At 37.5% G+C, this 22,870-nt stretch overlaps 1 protein-coding gene across 1 annotated transcript in view; it reads left to right on the top strand.

The window, feature by feature from the left end:
• PUDP (pseudouridine 5'-phosphatase) overlaps nt 1-22,870 on the top strand; it is a 74,237-nt gene that overhangs the window by 31,274 nt on the left and 20,093 nt on the right. The window contains exon 3 of the mRNA XM_062603705.1: nt 8,487-8,716. Within this exon, the coding sequence (XP_062459689.1) occupies nt 8,487-8,716 (230 nt within the window). The remainder of the gene's footprint in view (nt 1-8,486; nt 8,717-22,870) is intronic.

The raw sequence follows: 22,870 nt of genomic DNA, 5'->3' as shown, positions 1-22,870 counted from the left end.
AAACAGTGTCCTAGGACAAAAAAAGTAATGTGTGAATCTGCAAGTTATGTTTTCATAGTCTCATGAGATTCAGAAATAGGATTAGAATAGACTAGACCAAACTAGGGCTGGACTATTTCACTTGGAGGGGACCTACAACGGTAATGTAGTCCAATTGCCTGAACAGTTCAGGACTGACCAAGTTAAAGCATTCATGGCAATTACACCAAGTGGTGGATAGCCCCACCTCTGTAACTCTGTCACTTCCACAGCAGCAATGTTGACTTCAAAGCAAGTGTAGATAATGAATAGCTCTGTGCTGATAGGCTTGCAACTGTTGTAGCACACCAGACTACATAAAAATTACTTTTAATCAGCTTTTTGACTTAAGTGAACAGACAGCTGCTTCTGTTCTGATTTTTTATCTTCTTTGTTCAGTGCTTTTAGTGTTCAGAGGCTGCTGAAGTTTTTCCCATAGAATTGCTTTTATGAACTTAAAGGATTGTCATTGAATTTGCTAGAAATCAAATCAACTTGACAAAGCTCTGAGTGGTAATCGTAGCTTTTCTTTGATTAAAGACAGAGATGAAATCTTGAATAGCTTTAAGTGTGATGTGGTATCACATTCAATGTAGGAACTGTACATGATTTTGAAAAAGAGGAGCAGTCTTTTCATACAGACGCTATATCCTTAAGATTTTTATTTGTGCACAACTGGATATAAATTATCAAGACATGAATAATTCATGTACGCAGTTAATTTAAACAGTGCTTGGAGCATTCTGGTTTCCTTTTGTCTTTCTCTCAGCAGTAAATCTTTTCTTCCAAATGCACCCTGAACGCTCTTGGACAGCTTGCTTTCTGCAACACTACCGGAAAAAGAAGTGGACTAGTTCTAAAGACCCTTGATTTTAGTGACCCAGAGATGAGGTGTACTCTGTTCTCATGCAGTTGGTGTGAGTAGAAAGCTAGCTGTATCTACGCAGTGGTGAATGAAGAGCAATGCTGTGACAGGTATATGTGAAGATCATCTTAGAGGTAGTGCTAAAATTCTGCAAAAAGAATGTGAAGCTGTATGTAGGATAATAATTTGTGTGCAAGGTATGGGAAGAAAGAACATGGTGATGAGTATCATTCTGCCAACAAAAAATTCAATGCACAGGACAAGCCTGTTGATCAAGACAGTGTTCATTAGAAAAGTCTGTGGCCATGTTGTTTATTCTGCAGAATATGTAGCATCTCAGCTACAAGGCATAACAAGTATAGTTATGTTCTCACAGGCTACCTAGTGTAGATGAGCTCTAAAACTATAGCAGAGAATGAGAAACAAAACATGCTTGTACGCCAGTGAAGGAAAAAGGAAACAAGATAAAAAAAGCTAGTAGATTAACAAACTGTCAAACTTGATGCAAAAAGGAAAACAAAAAATAATATTATTTGGATAAAAGTAAGCTCAGATTAAATAAATAAATAAATAGATTGCCAAGAAAACTCAAGCATATATAGATACAACAAAATATACATAGGGAAAGCTTTGGTTGCTCATGAAATACTGAGGGTTTTTTCTCTGTTAAAAAGAACTTTGTGGCATGTTTCAGTACCCCACCCCATTTTTGAAAGAAGCACATTTCTTACTAAAATATTTACGGAGAGAATCATTCCTTTAGCTTATAATTACAGTTGATGGTAAAATATATGTGACTTATAATACTCGAGATAAAATTGCCAAATGAGAGTTGCCTCTATGGCTTATTAAGGAGAATGAGTATCTTTTCAACAATTAACTGGAGAGCAAATCACATGTTGCAATTACAAACTCCAGAAAAAATAGGAATAGCGCAGGAATTTGATTGGATAAATGATCAAATAACAAGTAACTAGCTGGGGAGGGGGATAAGGCAATTTAATAAATAAAATATCCTAAATAAGTCAGTTTTTCTAAAATATTTCTGTAGTCCCCAAAACTTTGTCAAAGGATATGCAGCAGTTGTCAGGAGCAGTAATATTGTCTCTATAATAATAATAATGATTTGAGGCCTGAGTGAGAGAAGGTTTTAAATAAGAAGTAACGTATTTCATTAAATCAGCTGAATTGTGGAGAAGCTTTTGGGCATTGAAAGTCAATCAGTTTTGAAATACCCATTTACTGTTTTGGTTTTTTTTAAGAGTTTGTGTGGGTTGCTTTCTAAAACAACTAGTAAGAGGAAGACACAAAATAATAATTTTTAGTCTAACCAAAGCTTCTGTCATTTTCATACATTCTGCCCTTAGTTTTCTGTAATATCTCAGTTTGAACTTGAATCTGAAAATGAATCTATGGAAAACCCACAACAGAACCTGATTTCATTGGCTACATGATGCTTGCATTTAGTTAATGTAAAGAATATGCTGTATTTATGGTGTTTGGTTTAGGTGTTGGTTTTAGGGTTTTTTTTTGTTTTTTTTTTTTTTTCTGTGGTTGTGTGGGGTTTTTTGTTTTTTTTGTTTTTATTTTTTACTATCTTGAACTAAATTAATCCAACATTATACTATTATGTGACCTTGTTCATGCAGTCTGTGGTGGCAGTACACAAACCAGCTGTATTTCTGAAGACATAAGTCTGTAGGACTTCATCTGTGCTTATAAGACCATCAGGCAGTTGATTTTCAGGTTAAGGTACTGGTAGAGGTTAGAGTGTGGTTGTGTGGATGATGATGTAGTTATGCCTTAAAAATAATTGAGTGCAAGCAGAAATAGGAACACCAGAAATAATTCAGCTGGTAAACAGAGGAAACTGAAATTGTGCTTCAGCGCTGAATTGGCATGAATAATCCTCTTCTCTGTCTTGCCCAGTTTATGATGGAGATCACTTTATTTTCTGTCTTGAAAATAATTCTTATACTGTACTATGACCTGTTCATAGAAACTTCATTTTAGGTAAAGAGAAAAATAAAAAAAAATACTTTGTAAGGCGAAGGTTTGATTGGAGACTTACATTACAAAAACCAGAAGAGCTTTATATTATCTCCTTAATTGTCTTGGAGGCATTTCACAAAAAATAGGTTCGAATCTGGAGTTCCAGAAGTGGTATAAGTTAAGGGCAGTGATCTGTTTAGTAGCAGAAAAACACAAGAAAAGAGATTCTACAAAGACTTGAAAGACTATCAAGTAAAGTGTAGCAAAAATTTATGTGTTCACTGTTCTGAAGTATTCTGTATGACAAAGAGTTCATGTTGTATAAAGCTAATAGGAAAAATAAAAATTTCCTTTGTTTTTCATCACTTTGAGTTAGCTATCAGGAGTTATGTCTTGTTAATTTTCACTTCATAATGAATAATGCTATTTCACTATAAAATTTGATAACTGAAAAAAAAAAATGAGCTGTAATAGCACATAAATAATTAGATAGAGACTATAGTTAGATTGTTCTAGCGTAGCATTATTTGATTTCCTGAACTCTTTCTGTACATTTTTGTATTAATCAATGCAAAGGAAAATGCATCAGTTAGCCCAGGGTCTTTGTTGTTTTGTATAAGTCTCAATTTTAGTTTGAGTTGATCCAGTGTATTAGTCACTGTGGTTTTAGCTGAATCTAAAAAGAACAAACACAATATTAGGAGTCTAATAGAGGAATAATACTTTTTTTTTTAAATAAAATTATATATACATACGATTTTCAGCAACTGTTAGAACAAATGTGCTGATCTCTTCCTTTAAAATCCATCTGTGGTCTCAGAAGAAATAACTCCTTTCTGCTGGCTTAAGCTGTTTTCTTCTTTTCCTGAAGTTGTTAGCTTGCATGAGAGCAGCTGACGAGGTGGGTGCAGGGCCAGGAGTAATGTCAGCCCCCCCCACTTAGATAGAGGGCAGGCCTGAAGCACAGAGAGTTCCACCTCCGGATGGATGAGGGGTCAGTATCGGGACTGGTGCTGTTCAGAATCTGTGTTGACAACATGGATAGTGGCCTCAGCAAGTCTGCCAACAATGCCATGTTCTGTGGTGTTGTCAAAACACTGGAGTGAGGGGATACCATCCAGAGGGACCTTGACAGGCTTTAGAGGTAGGCCTGTGCAAACCTCATGAAGTTCAGTAAGACCAAGTGCAAGGTCCTGTACCTGGGTCAGGGCAATCCCAGGCACAAATACAGGCTGGGCAGAGAATGGATTGAGAGCAGCCCGGAGAAGAAGGACTTGGGGATGTTTGTTCTCATCAGCATAAGCTGGCAATGTGCACTCACAGCCCAGAAAGTTGACTTTACCATGGACTGCAACAAAAGATGTGCTAGCAGGTCAAGGGAGGCGATTCTCCCGCTCTACCCTGGTGAGACCCCATCTGGAGTACTGTGTTCAGGTCTGGGGCCCCAAACACCAGAGGGATGTGGATGAAGATGGTGAGAGGGCTGAAGCATCTCTTCTGTGAACACAGGCTGAGAGATTTAAGCTTGTTCAGCCTGGAGAAGAGAAAGCTCTGGGGAAACTGTATAGCAGCCTTCCAGTACCTAATGGGGGCCTACAAGAAAGCTGGAGAGGGGGTTTATAAGGGCATGTCATGATAGAACAATGGGGAATGGCTTTAAGATGAGAGAGGGTAGATTTTGATCAGATAATGGGAAGAAATTCTTTACAATGAGGATGATGAAATGCTCGAACAGATTGCCCAGTAAGATGACATGACAGTAAGCTGCTGTGTCTGTTCCAAAACTTAATGTTTAAAGAGATGAAGAAATAGTTTTTACCTTATTGATTACTTGAAATGAAAGAGTACATTTGGAAATAAAGCACAGTGATGTGGGACATTTATTCCTTTTTTTATGATTACTTGAAGAATTTATGTTGTACTGGCTATGACTGTTACATGTAGCAGATGAGGATGGTACCCTTGGGCTGGAAAACAGAGATCCTTATTTCTTTTGGTCTTTCTTTATCTACTGCTTTTAATCAAAGATGCAGAAGGAAAAAATTAAATAAAATTGCTGCATGTGGCTAAGCTTTCAGGGGGAAGGGTGGATGACAGTCCCAGAAAGCCTAGCAGATGGGTCCCTCTCTGATACATGGGCCTCAATCCCTGACATGGTAGCTATAGGTAAGTTAGAAGTTAGTGAGTTTACAGGAATTTTCACCATACTTCTTCATAGCCACTAATTTTTTATGTGGGTTTTTGTTTGTGTCCTGGGTTCAGCAGTAGCAGTCATTTTTCCCCTTCTTGGTAGCTGGTGCAGTGCAATTTTTTGACTTTCAGCTCGGGAACAGAGCTGATAACAAGGATGTTTTGGTTTGGCCAAGGACTTTGTGAGCCTCATGCTCTGCCAGGGAGGAGGGCAAGCCAGGAGGAAGCAGAGACAGGACACCTGACCCAAACTGACCAAAGAGGTATTCCATACCACAGCACGTCATGCCCAGGATGTAACTGGAGTTAGCCGTGAGGGCTGGGAGACTGCAGGGTTGGAGGAGGTATCGGTCAGAGCTTGGTCGGGCTGGGGGGGGCGAGTTATCGGTCGGCTGGTGGTGAGATGATGTATTCTCTTCCCTTGTTATTTCCTTTATCATTATTATCATTGGTGGTAGCAGTAGTGATCTGTGTTATACCTTAGTTACTAAACTGTTCTTATCTCAACCCGTGGGAGTTGCATTCTTTTCGATTCTCCTCTCCGTCCCTCCGAGAGCAGGGGGAGGGAAAGAAAAGGGGGGGAAGTGAGCGAGCGAATTACCTGACTGGGTTTAAACCACGACAGTTTTTTTTGTTTGTTTGTTATGTAACTGAAATCTTCTTTTGATAGAAAAACTATGTGGCTGTAGGGGATATGACAAAGTTTATTAAAAGGAGCAGTTTCTTAAAGAGGTTTAAAACAGTTCCCCACTTCCTCTTCTATTGTAGTTTTCTGTAAAAAAACAAACAAAAACAAAACACCAAAAAGCAAACCACCCCACACAAGAAAGATACTAAGAAAGGTACTATTTTCCTAATGAAGAATTATATGCTAAATTAATATAATATTTGTGCCAGTCATTTGATGTGGTGGCAGTGTCTACAGCTATACTGGTGGTAATTGATGCAAACGAAGACATTATTTTGTTGATCTGTACCTTTTACAAAGAAGTAACAAACCTGGAATGAAAATGTTTTTCAATTGCTACTGTGTTGAGCTGGTTAAGTTACGCTACCTATTCTTCCATATGCAATTTATTTTTTTTTTTTTCCATGAAGCTGATTTTCTGCTTGTATTTTTAATCTGGCTTGCTATGTTTGTATATGCAAATAATAATAATTTTAAAATGGCATCTTTTTATAAGATTGCATTTTCTGAATAATGTATATCTTTGCTATATGGAGCTATTAGGGACAGCTGCATTTCAGCTCACTTGTAGTGAGGGAAACCAAAAAGGCAAAGCACACGCACATGCATTTACAGAAATCATGACATGCGCTGGGGGTATATAACAGAGAACCTTGAAGAAATAACCTTTCTGCTACAGTGCTTTTCTGTGTCTGGCTACCTCCAACAGAAATATAGAGTAAACATACCCTGTGACAGATGAACTGAAGCTGTGATGTAATGGGACTGAAGAAAATTATCTGCCTGTAAAGAACACAACTTCAGAGAAAACTTAACTGTCATACTAAGGGTGTCAGAGATACAAGTCTTCTTTCTTGTGGAATCTTTGCACTCCTGTGTATTACCACACGCACAATATGCTAGCCTTGATAAATGTTGTAGATTATTTAGAACAAATTCCTTTGAATGAATGCATTTTATTTTTAAAAAAAGAGATGCTAGCTACAGGTTTACATTAAGATATCTTAATACTTCCATTAATTTAATATGAATTTACTTCCCATGTTTCAGAATGAAAACATGATCTCTATATGGAATAAAAAGTAAACTGGTATTTAGCATCATAGTGAGAGGACAGAATAGCATCATTTGGAAAAAAAAAGTGCAGTTGCTTATTATTAATATAACCATTTAAGGGGCCATAGAAAGGCTTTTAAATGGATGATGCATTGGCATTGGAGGAGGAATAGCACTTGTTATTTCTGTCCAACTGGCCATCTAGTATCACAGAAGTGCATGTATTTATATTTTAAAGGCTGTCCTCAAATACAAACATGGAGCTGGAAATGTCAGTTATTACTTGGTTGATTAAATTCTGGAGAATAGAGAAGAAAACTGCACAGGGCCACATCTGCAGGTCATACTTCCAAGTAGATGTGTTAGTTAATGTGCCTATTTGCTAATCTACACACATTATTGTCAGTAGTAAGTTCTTAAAGTTGGGCATATGACTGTTGCCCAATTATTGGGAAGCCTAGATCAGAGATGCTGGAGTAGCAAAGGAAAGAATTAAATAGGCATGAGGAGTAGGAGTTTTGAGGGAGCAGGGACCAGACATAAGTATGACTGAATCAGGAGGAAGGCAATAAGATTAGTTTAGTCTAATCAGGCATGAAAAGTAGGATAAGAATTCGTGCAGTTGGAAAATGAAAAAAAGAGAATCATTGTCACGTTGATTGAAAGAGTCAAAAGTCAACTGAAGGCTTATCTATCTGAAATTTATAATCTGGTGTCCAACACACTTTGGATTCATGCCAAGAGGCAGAACTGAAATGACTTACAGATATGGAGGGATTTTCTCTTGTGAATTAGTAAAGAGCAGATGTCCACTGCTGTTCTCCATTAGACACTGCTAATTGTTTTGTATGGGGGAGATATCCAGCATATAAAATGCTCCAGTGAAGAAGCATTGAAGCCTCTGCATCAGAAACTCAAAACTTGCACCAAATAACGAAGTATGTTTCCCTCTTACATAGGCTGCTGTGTTTTCACTATTCACTGCATTAACCTTCCAGAGAAGACAAGATTGGATTGAAGTGTCTGCCCATTAGGCTTGAGGTGTTCATTACTCTGGCTTCACAGCATTAATAGATAAAGATCTGGTATAACAACTGTGACTGACAGCTCTCCTCTGCCCAGTGTTGCTTGCTTTAGTAATTGCAAAAGGGAAAAACCAAGCTGTCTTAGGGGCTGGTTTACACCAGTTTGATACCTGATTCAGAAATTAAAACTGTACCATTGAGTGAGAAGAGTATATTTCTTTGATTTTGATTTTGATTTTTTTTTTTTTTTCAGGAGCAGAACTGCGTAGAAAATAAAATCCCCTGTGTGATTTTCTCTCACAGAGAGTTTGAAATAATAAACATACATAACGTTGGGGACGTTGCTTAATGAGCTTCTAGTGGGTGCAATGATGCTGTACCCATTTTTGGCATGTTTTGAGAAAAGCATCATTTGATGACAGAACAAATACGTACCTTGAGGAATGTTCTGTGACTCTTGGGTGGAGAAGGGAATGTTTTGGATATAGCAAGAGTTTTCTTTTACACTTAAGTGTTTGAAATAGGTTGTTACATTCAGTAAGACAACATTGTTGAAATACTGTTAAATATATTGTAAGTAGTTGTAATATTAATAGAGGTATCTACATATATGTATATCATATAAAAAGCAAAATGTATATTTGTCTTGCAGGGGTTGATAAAATGATTCGGCATTTATACAAACACAACATACCCATGGCTGTTGCCACCAGCTCATCTGAAGAGTCATTTCAGATGAAAACAGTCAGACACAAAGAGTTCTTTGGTCTTTTTCATCATATCGTGCTGGGAGATGACCCTGAGGTGAAGCGTGGCAAACCACAGCCTGATGCATTTCTAGTTTGTGCAAAGAGATTTCACCCTCCTGCACCTCCAGAGAAGGTAAGAAGGGAAGAAATTAAGTGAAAAGTTAAGAATACTCTCTTTGGACTGTATTTCGATTTGTTTTTTACTTTTGTTTTGGTTTTTAATGTGATAAATACTTAGATTAGCATTTAATATAAACATTAAAAAGTCAGCAACCCCTGTTTTTAAAGGTGTTTATGCTGTTGAAGCAAGAGATTGTTATAAAAGTATAATTTCCCCCCACTACGTACGATGTTTGTGATGCAGATTGCTCTGATTTACTACTAGGTAGTGTGCTGTAATAGGAAAGGGTAATGATTTTCCATTCTATGCATGAATCTGAAAGTTTAACTTCACTTCTCAAAGTTTGGAAACAGTTATTTAAACATCGATTAGTTTAGTTATCATACATTCATGGTTGATTTACCTCTTAAGTGTCTTAGACATTAAAGATACTTCTTTGCAAAGAGGGCATATATTTTTTTTTATGCCATCTCTTTCCTCCTGCATTCTAAATCTCTGAGACTATAGTTCTTGTTTCTTGATTTAAAATCGATCAGTTTGAGCAGACTTTCTCAAGTAGTAGAGGTGTTTAGTTTCTTTCTCTTGTGTATAATTTTCTAAACTTGATTCTGAAATAGAAAACTGTAGGGAGAATTATTTGAAAGATAAATTGAGTGTCAGTTAAAATAATGTCTTTGCTTTAATTTTAAATTAAGTTGCTTTTCTCGCTTTGTGTCCGTCCTGAGTAGAACATAAGTTCTGAAGGTCTGGAGTTTCATAACTGCAGAAAAATGCATTACATACCAATTACTAAGGAACAACTTTAGGTGGATTAGGCTGTGATTACTATTTTCCCAGTAGGATTGTTCAGTAAAAAATGGTTACACAAATACATACAGAATGATTAGTTAAGATTCTTCAGCTCTTCATGCTTCAAGTCCTTACACAGGGTCTAAATGGTATTTGTGTTGCTTGGGAATACAAAGTGAATTGTTTGATACAGTGTGACCAGTATTAAGCAAACCGGGTTTGGTTTCAGTTTGGTTTGTTGGTTGTTGGTTTTTGTTGTTCTTTTTTTCCACTTGAAAGTTCTCTTGAGGTTGTGTGTGTATATACATCAACTTAATTTGGAAACTCAGATGTTCAGAAAAGGTACATCAAATGTACATGATCATGTTCATGCAGATGACAGTTGTATGGACATGATAGGTACTTTTGTGAGCAGTCCTTGTATGTATGGTACATTCCGAATGTTGAAGAATCTGAGCAACAAGGCTGTAAATCTCACCATAGAGTCAAGTAGTTATGAAATTTTAAACATGTTAATGCTCAGTGGAGAGCAAATACTGAGAAGCAGCACAGGATTTTGGATGGAGTAAGAGAGGAGTTGAAAGCTTAAATCACAGCTTAATACTGCTTTCATATAAAATTATTCTATCTCGCTTAAGTGTATGTCAAAGGAACAAAAATCAGGGTGTGTTCCTGCCATATTACATGGTGTGTGTTTTGTGAAACAGGATGAGAGGTGTGTAATGCATGCTTTCAATTGGATGAGATGTGGCTGTAAGCTGTTCTGTAATTCTGAATATAAAAGAGCAGAAAGTATTGAGATTTTATAGAAGGCTGGGTCATAACTGGTATTGTATCTGAAGGAGAGGTAAGAAAATTGAATATCAGCTGTGTTAATGACTTATTAACTTGTTATTTCATGTGAGGAGCCTCATAGTAGTGTCTAGAGGAACAGCTTTCCCAAAACTCTTACTTGGCTCTATTTCAAAAACGTCAAAAGGTGGAAATAATTAAAAAAACAAACAACAAAACCAGTTACACTTTTGTAGGTATTTTTATTCATTTGTCAGTAAGTAGCCTTAGCCGTGTTAACAATGAAAAAAATTTTGAAGGTAATAGTAGCATCTGTATTACCTCTAAAGTTTAAAATCATGAAGTGTATGTTAGATAAACAAAATTTCAGAGTGTTCACTGTAGTTTTGTATAGTTATTTTCTTTACCAAATAATTCAGCTGAACTATTTTTTTGTTGCATCTACAAAAGTCACAAATGTCAAAGTGTGGGAATTTAGCACAAGCGCAGAAATTCCAAGAAGATCAATACAGTACGTATGAAACTACCTGAAACATTAATAACCAATTGAGGTGTAGTGGTAGCATCTGCAATGTTTATTCCTAAGCAGTGAACTAATAGAGCTGCAGGTTTGGATTTCATGCTGAAGGTCAGTAACATGCAAGGTTGCAGCAAGATATCAGGAGGTATGAATAATGTCTGCATAAGCAGGTAATTGGACTCAAGGGGAACAGATTATTAGAGCAGTGTATTTGGTGCTTAGACCCATGTATCTATGCTGTATGTGGTTTTAAAGTTTTCTGTTGGGTTAGATTTTCTCTGATCCCTGGCTGAAAGCTGTATAAGTTTTATTTGAGCTTTATGTCTTCCTAAGCAGAGATAATTAGAAATTGCTTGATATGCACCTGGACAGGATTCCACTTGTAACTCCCTGCTAGTACACACCAAAACTACTTAGTGAAACCAACTATCAGCTAGCAAAGGAGAACTAAGATTTGTGTCAAAACTTCTCTGCTGCTCCAAGCAAAAAGTACATCGTAGCCAGAGAAGGCCAAATCCAGAATTTAGCATTAGTAGTATACCAGCCTGTGACTTGCTGTGCAGGCACACTCCTCCAGGTAGGCAGCTCTAAAATGAGATAAAAATGGATATGATGTCTGTTTTACTATGACTGAAGGCTGTCATTATTGTCCACCTGGGAATTTGTTAAATGTTGACCTTTTGGTTTGCAGTCTTTGGTTAACTAGGAACTTAATAAGCATGGTGATGAAACCACAGCACAGGAATTTCAAACAAGACACACCCTGCAAATTCAGCCTAGGTCTTAATATATTGTGATGAATGAAGTTTCATGTGAACTTCCTACACTAGGAACAATGCACTGTTATATGAGTGAGTAATTAAGTCAGGTAATCAAAATGTCATCTGCAGATTAAATACTAGAAATTTTGTCTTCTACTAAAATTAAAATTTATTTAAAAATATATATATGAGAAATTATGCTCTCAAATGCGCAGATGCAAATTGCATGAAAACTGGCTGGAGCTGTACATATGTAGAAACAACATGTGCTTATATATGTTAATGTTTAAAACACTGCGTTTTTTTCATGCATTTTGATTAGACAAGTTTAAAAAATATTTTAAACTATTACTTTGGGTTTTAATTATAATTTTCCTACCTTTATATTATAATAACTTGGAAAATAAGTAGTTTCTTTTTTTTCTAGAGTTAGTTACTAAGTATTCTAATGTATTTCAAATTTTTACAATATGAATTCATTTTAAGGGAACCTTTAAGATGTGCAGAGACAAAAATGAAATATCATTGATGACAACAGTGTGAAATTTGGTAATTCAGCTACATGTGCCACGGGATGTCAAAGATAGTAAGAAGGGCTTTTATGAGTACATAGGAGACAAAAGGAAGACTAGGGAAAATACAGGCCCATTGCTGAATGAAGTGTGGGACTTGATTACACAGGGCATGAAAAAGGCTGAAGTGCTGAATATAGCAAGTCAGGAATGCCGGGTCGCAGACACCAGAGGGAAAGGATGGAGCAAGGAAGATGTACTGCTTTTTGGGAGAGGATCAGGTTAGGGAATACTTAAGCAAACTGTTCATGAATAAATCCATGGGTGCTGAAGGCATGCACCATCAATTGCTGAGGGACCTGTCAGATGTCATTGCGAGACTGCCCTGATAATCTTTGATCTATCATGGTGACTGGAAGAAGTGCTCGAAGACTGGAGGAAAGCAAATGTCACTCCTATCTTCAGGAAGGACAAGAATGAGGACCCAGGGAACTACAGGCTGCTTAGCCTCACCTTGACGCCTGGAAAGGTGATTGAGCAACTGATGCTGAAAACCATTTCTAGGTATAGTAAGAAAGAGCAAACCAGTAGTAGTAGCCTGGCTTCAACAAGGTGAAGTCAAGTTTGACCAGCTTGATAAATTTCTGTGATGAAATAACAGGCCTGGCACATGAGCAGTTGATGTTGTCTACCTGAGCTACGGTAAGGCCCTTGATGTTCTTTTCCATAAGACCCTCATAGAAGAAGCTGTTGATGTATGAGCTGGGTGAGCACTGAGGTGGGTTGAAACCTGTCAGAACAGCTGAGCCCAGAGGGTGGCGTTCAACAGCACCTAGTCTAGTTGGATGCCAGTGACTAGCACAGCTCCCCAGGGGTCAGTACTTGGTCTAGTCGTGTTTAACATCTTCATTAATGACCTGTTTGATGGGACAGTTTGCTGATGTAGATAAGAGAATGCTCAGGGGCACATGAATACCTGAAGACAGAGTGCAAAGACGACAGAACCAGGCTCTTTTCAGTGGTGCTCAGTGACAGAACCAGAGGCAGTCATCACAAACAAACATAAGAGGCTCTGTCTGAGCATAAGAAAGCACTGATTTTACTGTGAGGGTGACAAGGCACTGGCAGAGATTGCCCAGAAAGGTAGTGGAGTCTCCCTTCTTGGAAATACTCAAAAGCCATCTGAGCATGATATTGGTCAACAGGCGCTATGTGTCCCTGCTTGAGCAAAGGGGTTGGACCAGATGAGCTCAAGAGGTCTCTTCTAACCTCAGTCATCCTGTGATTTGGTGATATACTTCACGGGGGAGGAAACAAAAGTGCTTTTGCTGAACAATTTTTTTTTTTCTGTTCCATTTTGATTTTAAAAGCTCAAATTATTTAGAATCATGCTTTGGAATTTATACATACTAGAATATTAGTTTTTGCTTTAAAAGAGCTCATAATATCCTTGCTGTTTGAGAGTTTCTATGTGTATTTGTATATAATATGTATATCAACTATAACTTTTCAGTGTTATCTTGAAGCAGTTTTGTTTCATAGTAACAAAAACGTTATGCTCCTAAGTTTATTTCAAATACAAGACTAACTCAGAGGGTTTCAGATATTTCCATTCAAAAATTTATACATACTTCCAGTATACTCATTAAAAAAACGTGAATTTAATTATTTACCTACTTGAAAATGTGGCAGGTCAATGCTTTTCTTTCCAGTATTTTGGTTGTTTTGCCTATAGCTTTTTGGTAAAATAAAGGACCCTACTGCGACTGTAATTTAAAACCAAACAAATACCATTTATAGCCATTGTTTAGAAAGAGGAAAAGACTGGAGTAATACAAATGGTCATCACTCTTATGGAGAATCAATCTCTCTATTAAAAAGTTCCAAGTGATGTAAATCATCACCTTAATTTAAAACACTATTTCTTTGCAGTTTCTTCCATTTCTAATTAATTAATTGATCCCATAGTTACGAATAATCTCTGTACCAAATCTAGTGAGAGCTCATTAAAATTTTTCAGACTGATTAAATGGTGTTAGGATTTATGAGTCTTGGTGGAGTTTTTATGTCATAGAAAAGAGAAGTTAAAAGAAAAATGTTCTGAAACTTTTTTGCTACTGGAAGAGTAATAGGAACTCAGAACATTATGACCATTTTGTAGTTTTAGTTTATATTGTATAAGAAATCGAGAGTGAAGAAGTCTGATTTTGCACTTAGACTTAATGTAACCATCATTAATGTGAGCTTCTGTAAAAAGGATGCCAAAGCCTATTTTTTGGTTTTTATTCCCTCCTTTTTTTTTTTCCCCAATTTTCTACTTCCCCTGCCCCCCCCCAAGCACACCACTTTTTAATGTATGCATGCAATGTATGTGGTTTGTTTAGTATGATTTTCAGATAAACAGTTATTTTATTAATGATGCTTCTGTTATTCCTCATGTATGCCTGAAGGTTGAATTTATTAGGAGTTCTTTAAGCAAGGTATAGAAATTACAAAGGCATGAACAGCCATTCCGTGTAGCGTACTAAGCTGTAAATTGGAAGCCCTGCTGTTGAAATCATATCTTTTACTCAACATAAATCTGCCCCTTTTCTGTTTTATAAATGAATTGACTTGCATTCTTTTCTGAATATTTACCATTCACAAATCGTAGAATTATAGAATAGTTAGGGTTGGAAAGGACTTTAAAATCATCTAGTTCCAACCCCCCTGCCATGGGGAGGGACACCTCCCAGTAAACCATGCCACCCAAGGCTCCATCCAACCTGGCCTTGAACACCACCAGGGATGGAGCATTCACAACTTCCCTGGGCGACCCATTCCAGTGCCTCAGACATCTTATTTTAGAAATAACAAAAGTATTAAATGTAAAAATACATCGACATTTTTTAGCTTAATTTCAACCTACATCAATGGCTGTCTCTTCAACCTTGGCTCTAGTGTGCCCTTTGAGTAGGCCTATGTTACCAATCATTCCTCAGTAGAAACACTCTTATAAACAACTGTTCATGTTATAAACCCTTCTGATTTGCACAAGTTTGGTGTCTTTGGGCTCACAATTTTTACCACTTATGTTGGCATATTGCTAGATGCTTGATTTTTCCAGTGGTACAGCCTGCGGTCATAATGGTCATAGTACACCTGACTTTTAAAGTGTTAGGCTGTATTCAGTTGGACTGTTGTTCACATATACTGCTGCTTACTTCATGAAGAGGGAGCAGGCTTACTCTGCAGCTCTTTCTAGCTTCTAGTACATTTTGAGGTAGAAAGTAGAATTTGGATTTTTTGAAAGCCACTGACTTTGTAGTCTGTATTGGTGTAATTACAGTTGATGGGTAAGAGCCATTAAAGAGTTTCCTTTGTAATCTGATTTGTTTGTGCCAACTCCTGTATAGCCAGGCAGTTAGTACACTGACTGAAGGTCTGGGATTTTTGAGTGTTTCTTGTGTTTGTGTTTTCTTGTCAGGCTCTTTCTGGAGGTAATTTCCTCACTGCTTGCACAGGATGCCCCTTTGGAGTCCCTTGTCTGCAAGGTTATTCTCAGTGTTCCTCACGTAGCCTCAGACCCTGTGCTGTGCAGCAGCCAGCTTCCAAACAGAGCAGACTTCTTGGTAGTGTGTTATGCCATGGGGATGGTGCTCCTTGGGGGTGGTGGGGCTGCTGAGCAACTGGTTCAGTGCCACAAGATCTTGAAACTGCTGCTCCTGCATTCACACAGAATGCAAAAAGTAGAGTTCATTTTTGTGATGAATTTAGGTTACATATGGCAGATTGTATTGTTGCTGCACATGGGGTGATTGGGAGGTGAATGAAATATGTCTCATCTTTTGTATGTACCCGGTTTAGTTGTTTCATGCAGATGTAACTTTTAAGTGTTGAGTGAAATCTGAAAGGGTACATCTCTTGGCTGAGAGCAGGACATCTGTGTGTCTGGCTTCTTACCAAAATGAGGTGGCAAGTTCAGTAGGAACCTCGCTTTCTGACTATAGGTTTTTGAGAAATTAGGTTTTTGCTTCCATCTGTCCATGCAGAATTGCCCAGTCTCAAGAGCTTCTTCCTGTTTCTCAGGAACGTGATCTCTTGAAGTTAATCTTTTGCAAAGCATAATTGAAAAAGTAGTCCCAGTTCCTAAAATGTCAAGAAAAATTGGCTCTATAGAGATCATAACAGCAATTTGAGTCTTAAAAATCTTAAAATCTGGGACTTTTGAAAGCAGTTGAAGAGAGGATTGTCACAAGGGAAGATTGTCCTTATCTTGTCCACTGTGTGGAATACTTCCCCCCCAAAAATGGGCAAAACAGCTTTTTGAGCACTCTTCAACTCGAGGAGTTCAGTCTTCCGATTTGTGGGTTTCGTTGGGGACTGTCCTAGTTACCATATTGTACGCCAGCTGCTTGCTAAGGAAGGTTCCCAACCGGAACTTTTTGCTGAATTCATAAAGCCTTTATTTTTCTTGTTCTGCACTGTGACTGAAGACTTAGTTCTAGATGTCAAGATGGCAAGTTGTGTTTTGAGTATTTAGCATGTGTTGCTGGCCTAACTCCTGGATTCTTGCTACTGTGGGACACCACAAAATAATATACAGTGTAACTTTTTCATTCCCTTTCCCCTCTTGACGCCTGCCCTGAAGAAGCTGTTGATTTCAGGTGCACACTGGAGAAATTAAAAGGAATAAATTATTAATAAATTATACCTTTAAATTGTCTATTAGGCAATTTTAAGTAGGTACTGAACAGTGTAGTGGTTTATGTATTAAGACCTTGTCCTGGGTTCAGCAGTAGCAGTCATTTTTTTCCCCTTCTTGGTAGCTGGTGCAGTGCAGTGTTTTGACTTTCAGCTCGGGAACAGAGCTGATAACAAGGATGTTTTGGTTTGGCCAAGGACTTTGTGAGCCTCATGCTCTGCCAGGGAGGAGGGGGAGCCAGGAGGAAGCAGAGACAGGACACCTGACCCAAACTGACCAAAGAGGTATTCCATACCACAGCACGTCATGCCCAGGATGTAACTGGGAGTTAGCCGGAAGGGCTGGGAGACTGAGGGGTTGGAGGAGGTATCGGTCAGAGCTTGGTCGGGCTGGGGGGGGCGAGTTATCGGTCGGCTGGTGGTGAGATGATGTATTCTCTTCCCTTGTTATTTCCTTTATCATTATTATCATTGGTGGTAGCAGTAGTGATTTGTGTTATACCTTAGTTACTAAACTGTTCTTATCTCAACCCGTGGGAGTTACATTCTTTTCGATTCTCCTCTCCGTCCCTCCGAGAGCAGGGGGAGGGCAAGAAAAGGGGGGTAAGTGAGCGAACGAATTACCTGACTGGGTTTAAACCACGACAGACCTCCATCTTGAAATAGCGCTTGAAGCTTATAGCTTGGGATGCAAAGATCACAGCGCTATAGTGGAATGTGCTTTTTACGTGATATGCTGCTGGACACTCTGTTGGCTGAATCCTACAAGTTCCTCAGCTTCTTAGTAGTCTTAAGCATGTAGCCCTTATTTTTGGCTTCCAGACTGGATGAGGAAGGCTGTGATTGTGAAGCTCAGCTTCCAGCTTTCTAACTGTAATGGGCATTGCTCTAGAGGGAAGAATGTGAACTTCTTCACTACATGTAACAATCCAGGACTTCTGAATATCTGCTATAGCATGTGTATACACATGCACCTTTTTCCCAAGTCTGTAATAGGCCACTATTTTATATTACAAGACAATTGAAGGAAGGAAACAGTTATAAAGGTGTTGTTTTGTTTTCAGTTATCATGCTCTCAGTTCATGTGGTGGTTTTTCTTCCTTCCTCTTCTCTGAGGCACACTCCCTCACACCCCCGCATGCTGGCAGTCTTTATTGTATATTTGTGGAAGAAAAATGAGATGTTGTATGGCTTGAAAGTAATTTAGCTCTTAAGTGTTCTAGACATTGCCCTTGTTACTGCAGTGCATGTTTATTTATGAATGTATTTGTCTTACAGAGTTGAAAAAAGTCATTGGAATTCCATGCAAAAAATAACCTGGTCAAGGTTTGCTTTCACTTAATATATTTGATTGGAAGAGGAAAGGACGATTATAATTGGTTCTTAGTCTTTGGAGTACCCTACTTGGGGGTGGGGAGGCAGGAATAATTTTTTTCCCTTGCATTTGTCTTGATAATGTATCAAGTAGCTGCTAAGGGACTTGATGAAATGTGATGCAGAATAATAAATTATGTTCTGCAGCCCTCTTTGCTTCTACGTGAGGTGAGTGTGTAAGCACAAAGAGACTGGTATACCTCAAATTCTAAAAGCATTATATTCAGATTAGCAGGTCACTGGAGATGCGTTGCTAATTGTTTTAGGGAACTCATTATGGGTATTATCACACATTAATTATGCACGGTAAGCAGTAAAAAAGAAGGGGAAAAAATCATTCTTTTATGATAAATTGCTCACTGAGTAATCTTTTTTCTTTCAAGACCTTGAGCATTTTTTTGAAATGCCAAACAGCAGTCATTGACTAATTAGGTTTTAATTAACAAGAATTTTCACACACACACACACACACACACACACACACAAATGTTTTTAATGTCTTTTGGATGAAAGCAAGCATAAATAAATCATTTTTCAAAAAAATCTAGTGCACTGATCCTCTCTGTATCTCAAGATACCTTTGTAATCACCCCAGAGCTGCTTTTAGCAATGCTTTTCAACCATTTCAGGGCAAAGAATGAAGACTGAAACAAGTAACTTGCTCTGTGTATTTTTTTCTTTGTTCTTTGTGAATTATTCTCCAGAACCCTTTGAAAGACTAAGGTCAACTGTTTGTTGCTTTAATGCACTAAGGCTGGGGGAGGGAAGGTTCAGTTGTTTACTTTTTGTCGTTGTTGTGTAAGTTACTTCCTCTTTGTGGAGGTGTGGTTGTAGGTAATTTTCAGAGAGCTGGTATTTGTGGTAGGGTTCCGTTTATTCTTTTGTGTAGCAAAGAATTTCTGAGATGGGTTTTGGCACAGTTGCAGGAAACCTACACATAGGACCATCAATTAACACTGACAAATTATTTATAGTCTAAGAGGGCAAAGCATTTTGCTCAGGCTGACTGCTGTATCACAAAATAAGTGCACTTACAAGATGATTACAGAGTGTACTCCATAAAGCAATGTTTGAGAATTTTTTTTATTATTATTGTGATAGACTGCTGGTATAAAGATAAAAGACCTTGTAACACGCACAAGAGCTGAAGAGGCAACAGCTTTATCTACTAAAAAAGGATGCTTAACATTTCCATTCCAGCATCTCTTTATCTTAGAATAATAGCATGCTTCAAAGCCAAGAAGGAAATCATTCAAGTTAAGCTTTAGTAAGACTGAAGTGATTCTGATTTGAAGTAGAAGACAATTACAAGCAGTGGCGGAAATGCTGTTGTCCTATTCCATCAAAGAAAGCCTTTCATTTTTGTCTTAATATTACTGAATGTAGGAGTTGCTGTTCATGCTCAGTGTCCATTTTATTTGGTACCATTATGATGACAGCTAATACCAGAAGCTTTTAATAATAGTCACCTTTTAGCTAGAGGTGGTTAATTTATCCACTGAAATTGTTTCCCCCATATCAAGTAATTGAAGGTTCTTTTTAACCACAAGAACAACAAAAAAACAAACAAAAAAAAAGAGGGGTGAAGGGCTGTAGTAACCCTTTCACAGTATTTGTTTTTTTGTGATGCTGATGATTATCTGGGACAACAAATTCTGTAAATCTTTTGTATATGTTCTGACTTTCTCTTCTTTAACTGCTTTGAATAACAACTTTTTTTTTTTCCTATGAGAAAGAAAGATAAGAACACTCAGTGTTTTAAGTACTACTTCTCACATCCCTTTTAATTTCTTGCTCCATAAATAAAACACTTTACAGTCTGTTCAGACTCTCACCATCTGAAAGGGTTGTGTTTGGGATTTTTTTGAGGGGTGGGAGGATGGTGGTGGTGGTGATTTTTTTTTTATTTTTTTTCCTTATAAGCATTTTGATTTCATTTCTTCAGACCCTTCCTATCAAAAGCCTTTTAACATAGAGTAATGCCTTTGTCATAAAGTACAGAGAGTATTCCAGATAAGACAGCATTATATATTGTCTGTGAATATATACAATATCACCCAAGCTCTGAGTTTTCACTGAGCTGTCTACAGTGATGTCCGGTACATGTAATTTATTTATTTTTCAGCTAATGTGTATTGCTTAGATGTCTTGACCATTTTATTTCATTTTATGCTTGATTGCCAGTAGACTATCTTGTCACTCCAAGTTTCCTACAGATGTTTCTTATCTCAACTAACCTGCGTAACAACTAAGCATGCAGGTAAGGATTACTAGTCAATAATTCCCTTTCTTTTAAAATACATCTACAGCTACTTTCTAAAATAGTAGCATGGTAATGAGAAATGGTTTTTAATGTTAGTAACTCTTTCACTTTTTTGTCCCAAATCTGAATTCTTTCACCCAGCATGCAAGAATCCAGTAAACACACAGGGTTGAGGTATTGATTTATTTCTTGTCTGCAGAGATGGGTACTAGGTGGTAATTCCACAAAGCTAGCGCACCAGTGCTTCTCAAATCACAATTATTTATGCACTTAACATATTAATTAACATATCTTCTAATACATATGTATTGTTATTTTCTTACGTGATTTGCTAAAACTTACTTGCCTAACATGTAGATTAATATGCATGCTCACTACAGTTTTTCAGATTTTCACTTCCTTAATCTTTTGGGGAGGTGATATACGTGGTGTAGATGGTCTATGAGTTACTGGTCGCAATTTCCCCCTCCATAATTACCTTTCCCCTAGTTTCATCTGGTTTTGGTAATTCTAAACAACACTTCATGGACTGTTGCCCTAACAAACTATTATTTACTTCTGTGGTTACCATCTGAGACAGAGATAAATTGCTATCCATTGTTAAAATTCAAACAAGTCCACCAAGCAGTTTTGCTAAGTTAATGTTAACCCTTAAGTTCTTAACTTTGTAGTTTAACTGCTTCAAAGGCTCAGGGTCTTACTGGCTAGTAAAGACTAGCTGAGGAGATTTCATCCATTATTGAAAATAATTTCAGTTCTTCTTACGGAACATGTTTTCCTCCATTAGATAATCATCCTCTTTCTCCTGAGCAGATAACTGGTCACAGTGATCCATTCAGTTGCAGTCTCCAGGATGCATTATTGCATCCTGCAGCTTCAGAATAAAGAGTGGAAACATTAGAGGTTGCAGCCTATTGTCCCAAGCTCGAAAGCTATTACAGACTCAAAATGTTGATTCAAAAAAAGTGCCATGGGCAAAAAGCATAATAGTATGTAACTTATCTTGCTGCTTTCCTCTCTCAGTAATGCAGTTATCGCAAGAGAATGTCAACAGAACCTTTTATTCTACAAAGAATGATCATGTATCTTAGGATATATTTGAAGTTTTGCTTTCAGTTGTGAGGTTTTAACTTCTCAGAGCAAAAATTTTGAGAAGATTTTTTTTTTTTTCTTAAGCAAAATTTTTTGCAATTATTTTAATGTTTCCCTCTGAAGATAATATTTCTAGTTATAGGGATAAGTGGTGCAGTGGTCATATGATTACTACGATGAAGAGTTATATTGTGTAGACCAGGTCTTTGAAGTTTGGGAATCTGGGAGTTCTGCAGTCAGGTGTTCTGGGAGTCGGGGATAGTGCTATGACTCTACCATGCTATGACTATTACTAGACCTGGGAATGCTGAGTTTCCTGATGTTTGTGTCCTATGGCTATTCTGTCTGTCATATTTATGTTTAAGTATGCGTTAAACCCTGAGAGGAACAAAAGCATCACATCCATGTCACGGAATGTGCCCTGAATAACTCTCAGAGCACTATGAAATGTATATAAATACCTAAACTATAAGTACAGACATAGCTGTTAGAAACTAATTACTCTGCATATATGCACACATGGACTGGCATTTATTTAAGGAATGTTGTGGCTTTTTTAGTCAATAAGGTTCTAAGTTCCTATTTTAGATGACAAGCAAGTATTGTCCTTCAATTTTCCTCAGAGTTAGTTAACAGAGGTCATTCCTGATAGAATTAAGAAGTGAATCTGCATTTGCTTTCAGCTCTGCATTTGCTTTCAGCTGTATTCTCTGCTGCCCTGGTCCGGAAAGGAGCAAAAGTGGTTTAAGCAAGACAAATTTCAGTTAATAGCTCAGCAATAAGAGGGGGAGGAAGAAGGGAATGTAGTAATGATTCCTGAAAAAGTGCATTTTTAAAGATACTGCTGAAGAAGGATGAAGAGTGTAGGCATGGAGATTGTACAAGGCACAGAGGTCAGCATGATATAAGACATACAGCTGAAAGTGGGAGAAGGAGATAAAGAACACAATTAAGTGAAAGGATAGAAGATGTCTAGGGAGTAGAAGGGAAATAAAAGCAAGACATACAGTATTTCTGAGTAAGATAATATAGGGCCTTGAAGGTGAAAATGGAAACTTGAATTTGTGGCTGCATTAAGTAATATATATAGCTTCGTTATAAATTATGAAGAGTTAATAGTGTGCAGTAGCCCATTCGTCCTTAGCACTATCCCAAACATTTTTAGGGAGTATAGATGAAAAGTGAGGAAACAGTAGATAAGTTAATGATGTATATACTGAAATAGTAAAAGCATTTACTTTTTTGAGACTAAGCGTTCTGTCTCAAGAGAATTGGTAGATGATGTGACAGGGCTAACATTACAGCAAAAACTCTTCAAACATTTAGGATGTTGCATGTCTAAATTTAAAATCTCATGAAGACAGTGGAAAAGAAGGGTCA

This window comes from Pezoporus occidentalis, unplaced genomic scaffold (genome assembly GCF_034315485.1).
Source record: "Pezoporus occidentalis ecotype Australia unplaced genomic scaffold, CSIRO_AGI_Poc_V1 ctg81, whole genome shotgun sequence".
Taxonomy (NCBI): domain Eukaryota; kingdom Metazoa; phylum Chordata; class Aves; order Psittaciformes; family Psittacidae; genus Pezoporus; species Pezoporus occidentalis.
This window is presented reverse-complemented; position numbering and strand designations above follow the sequence as displayed.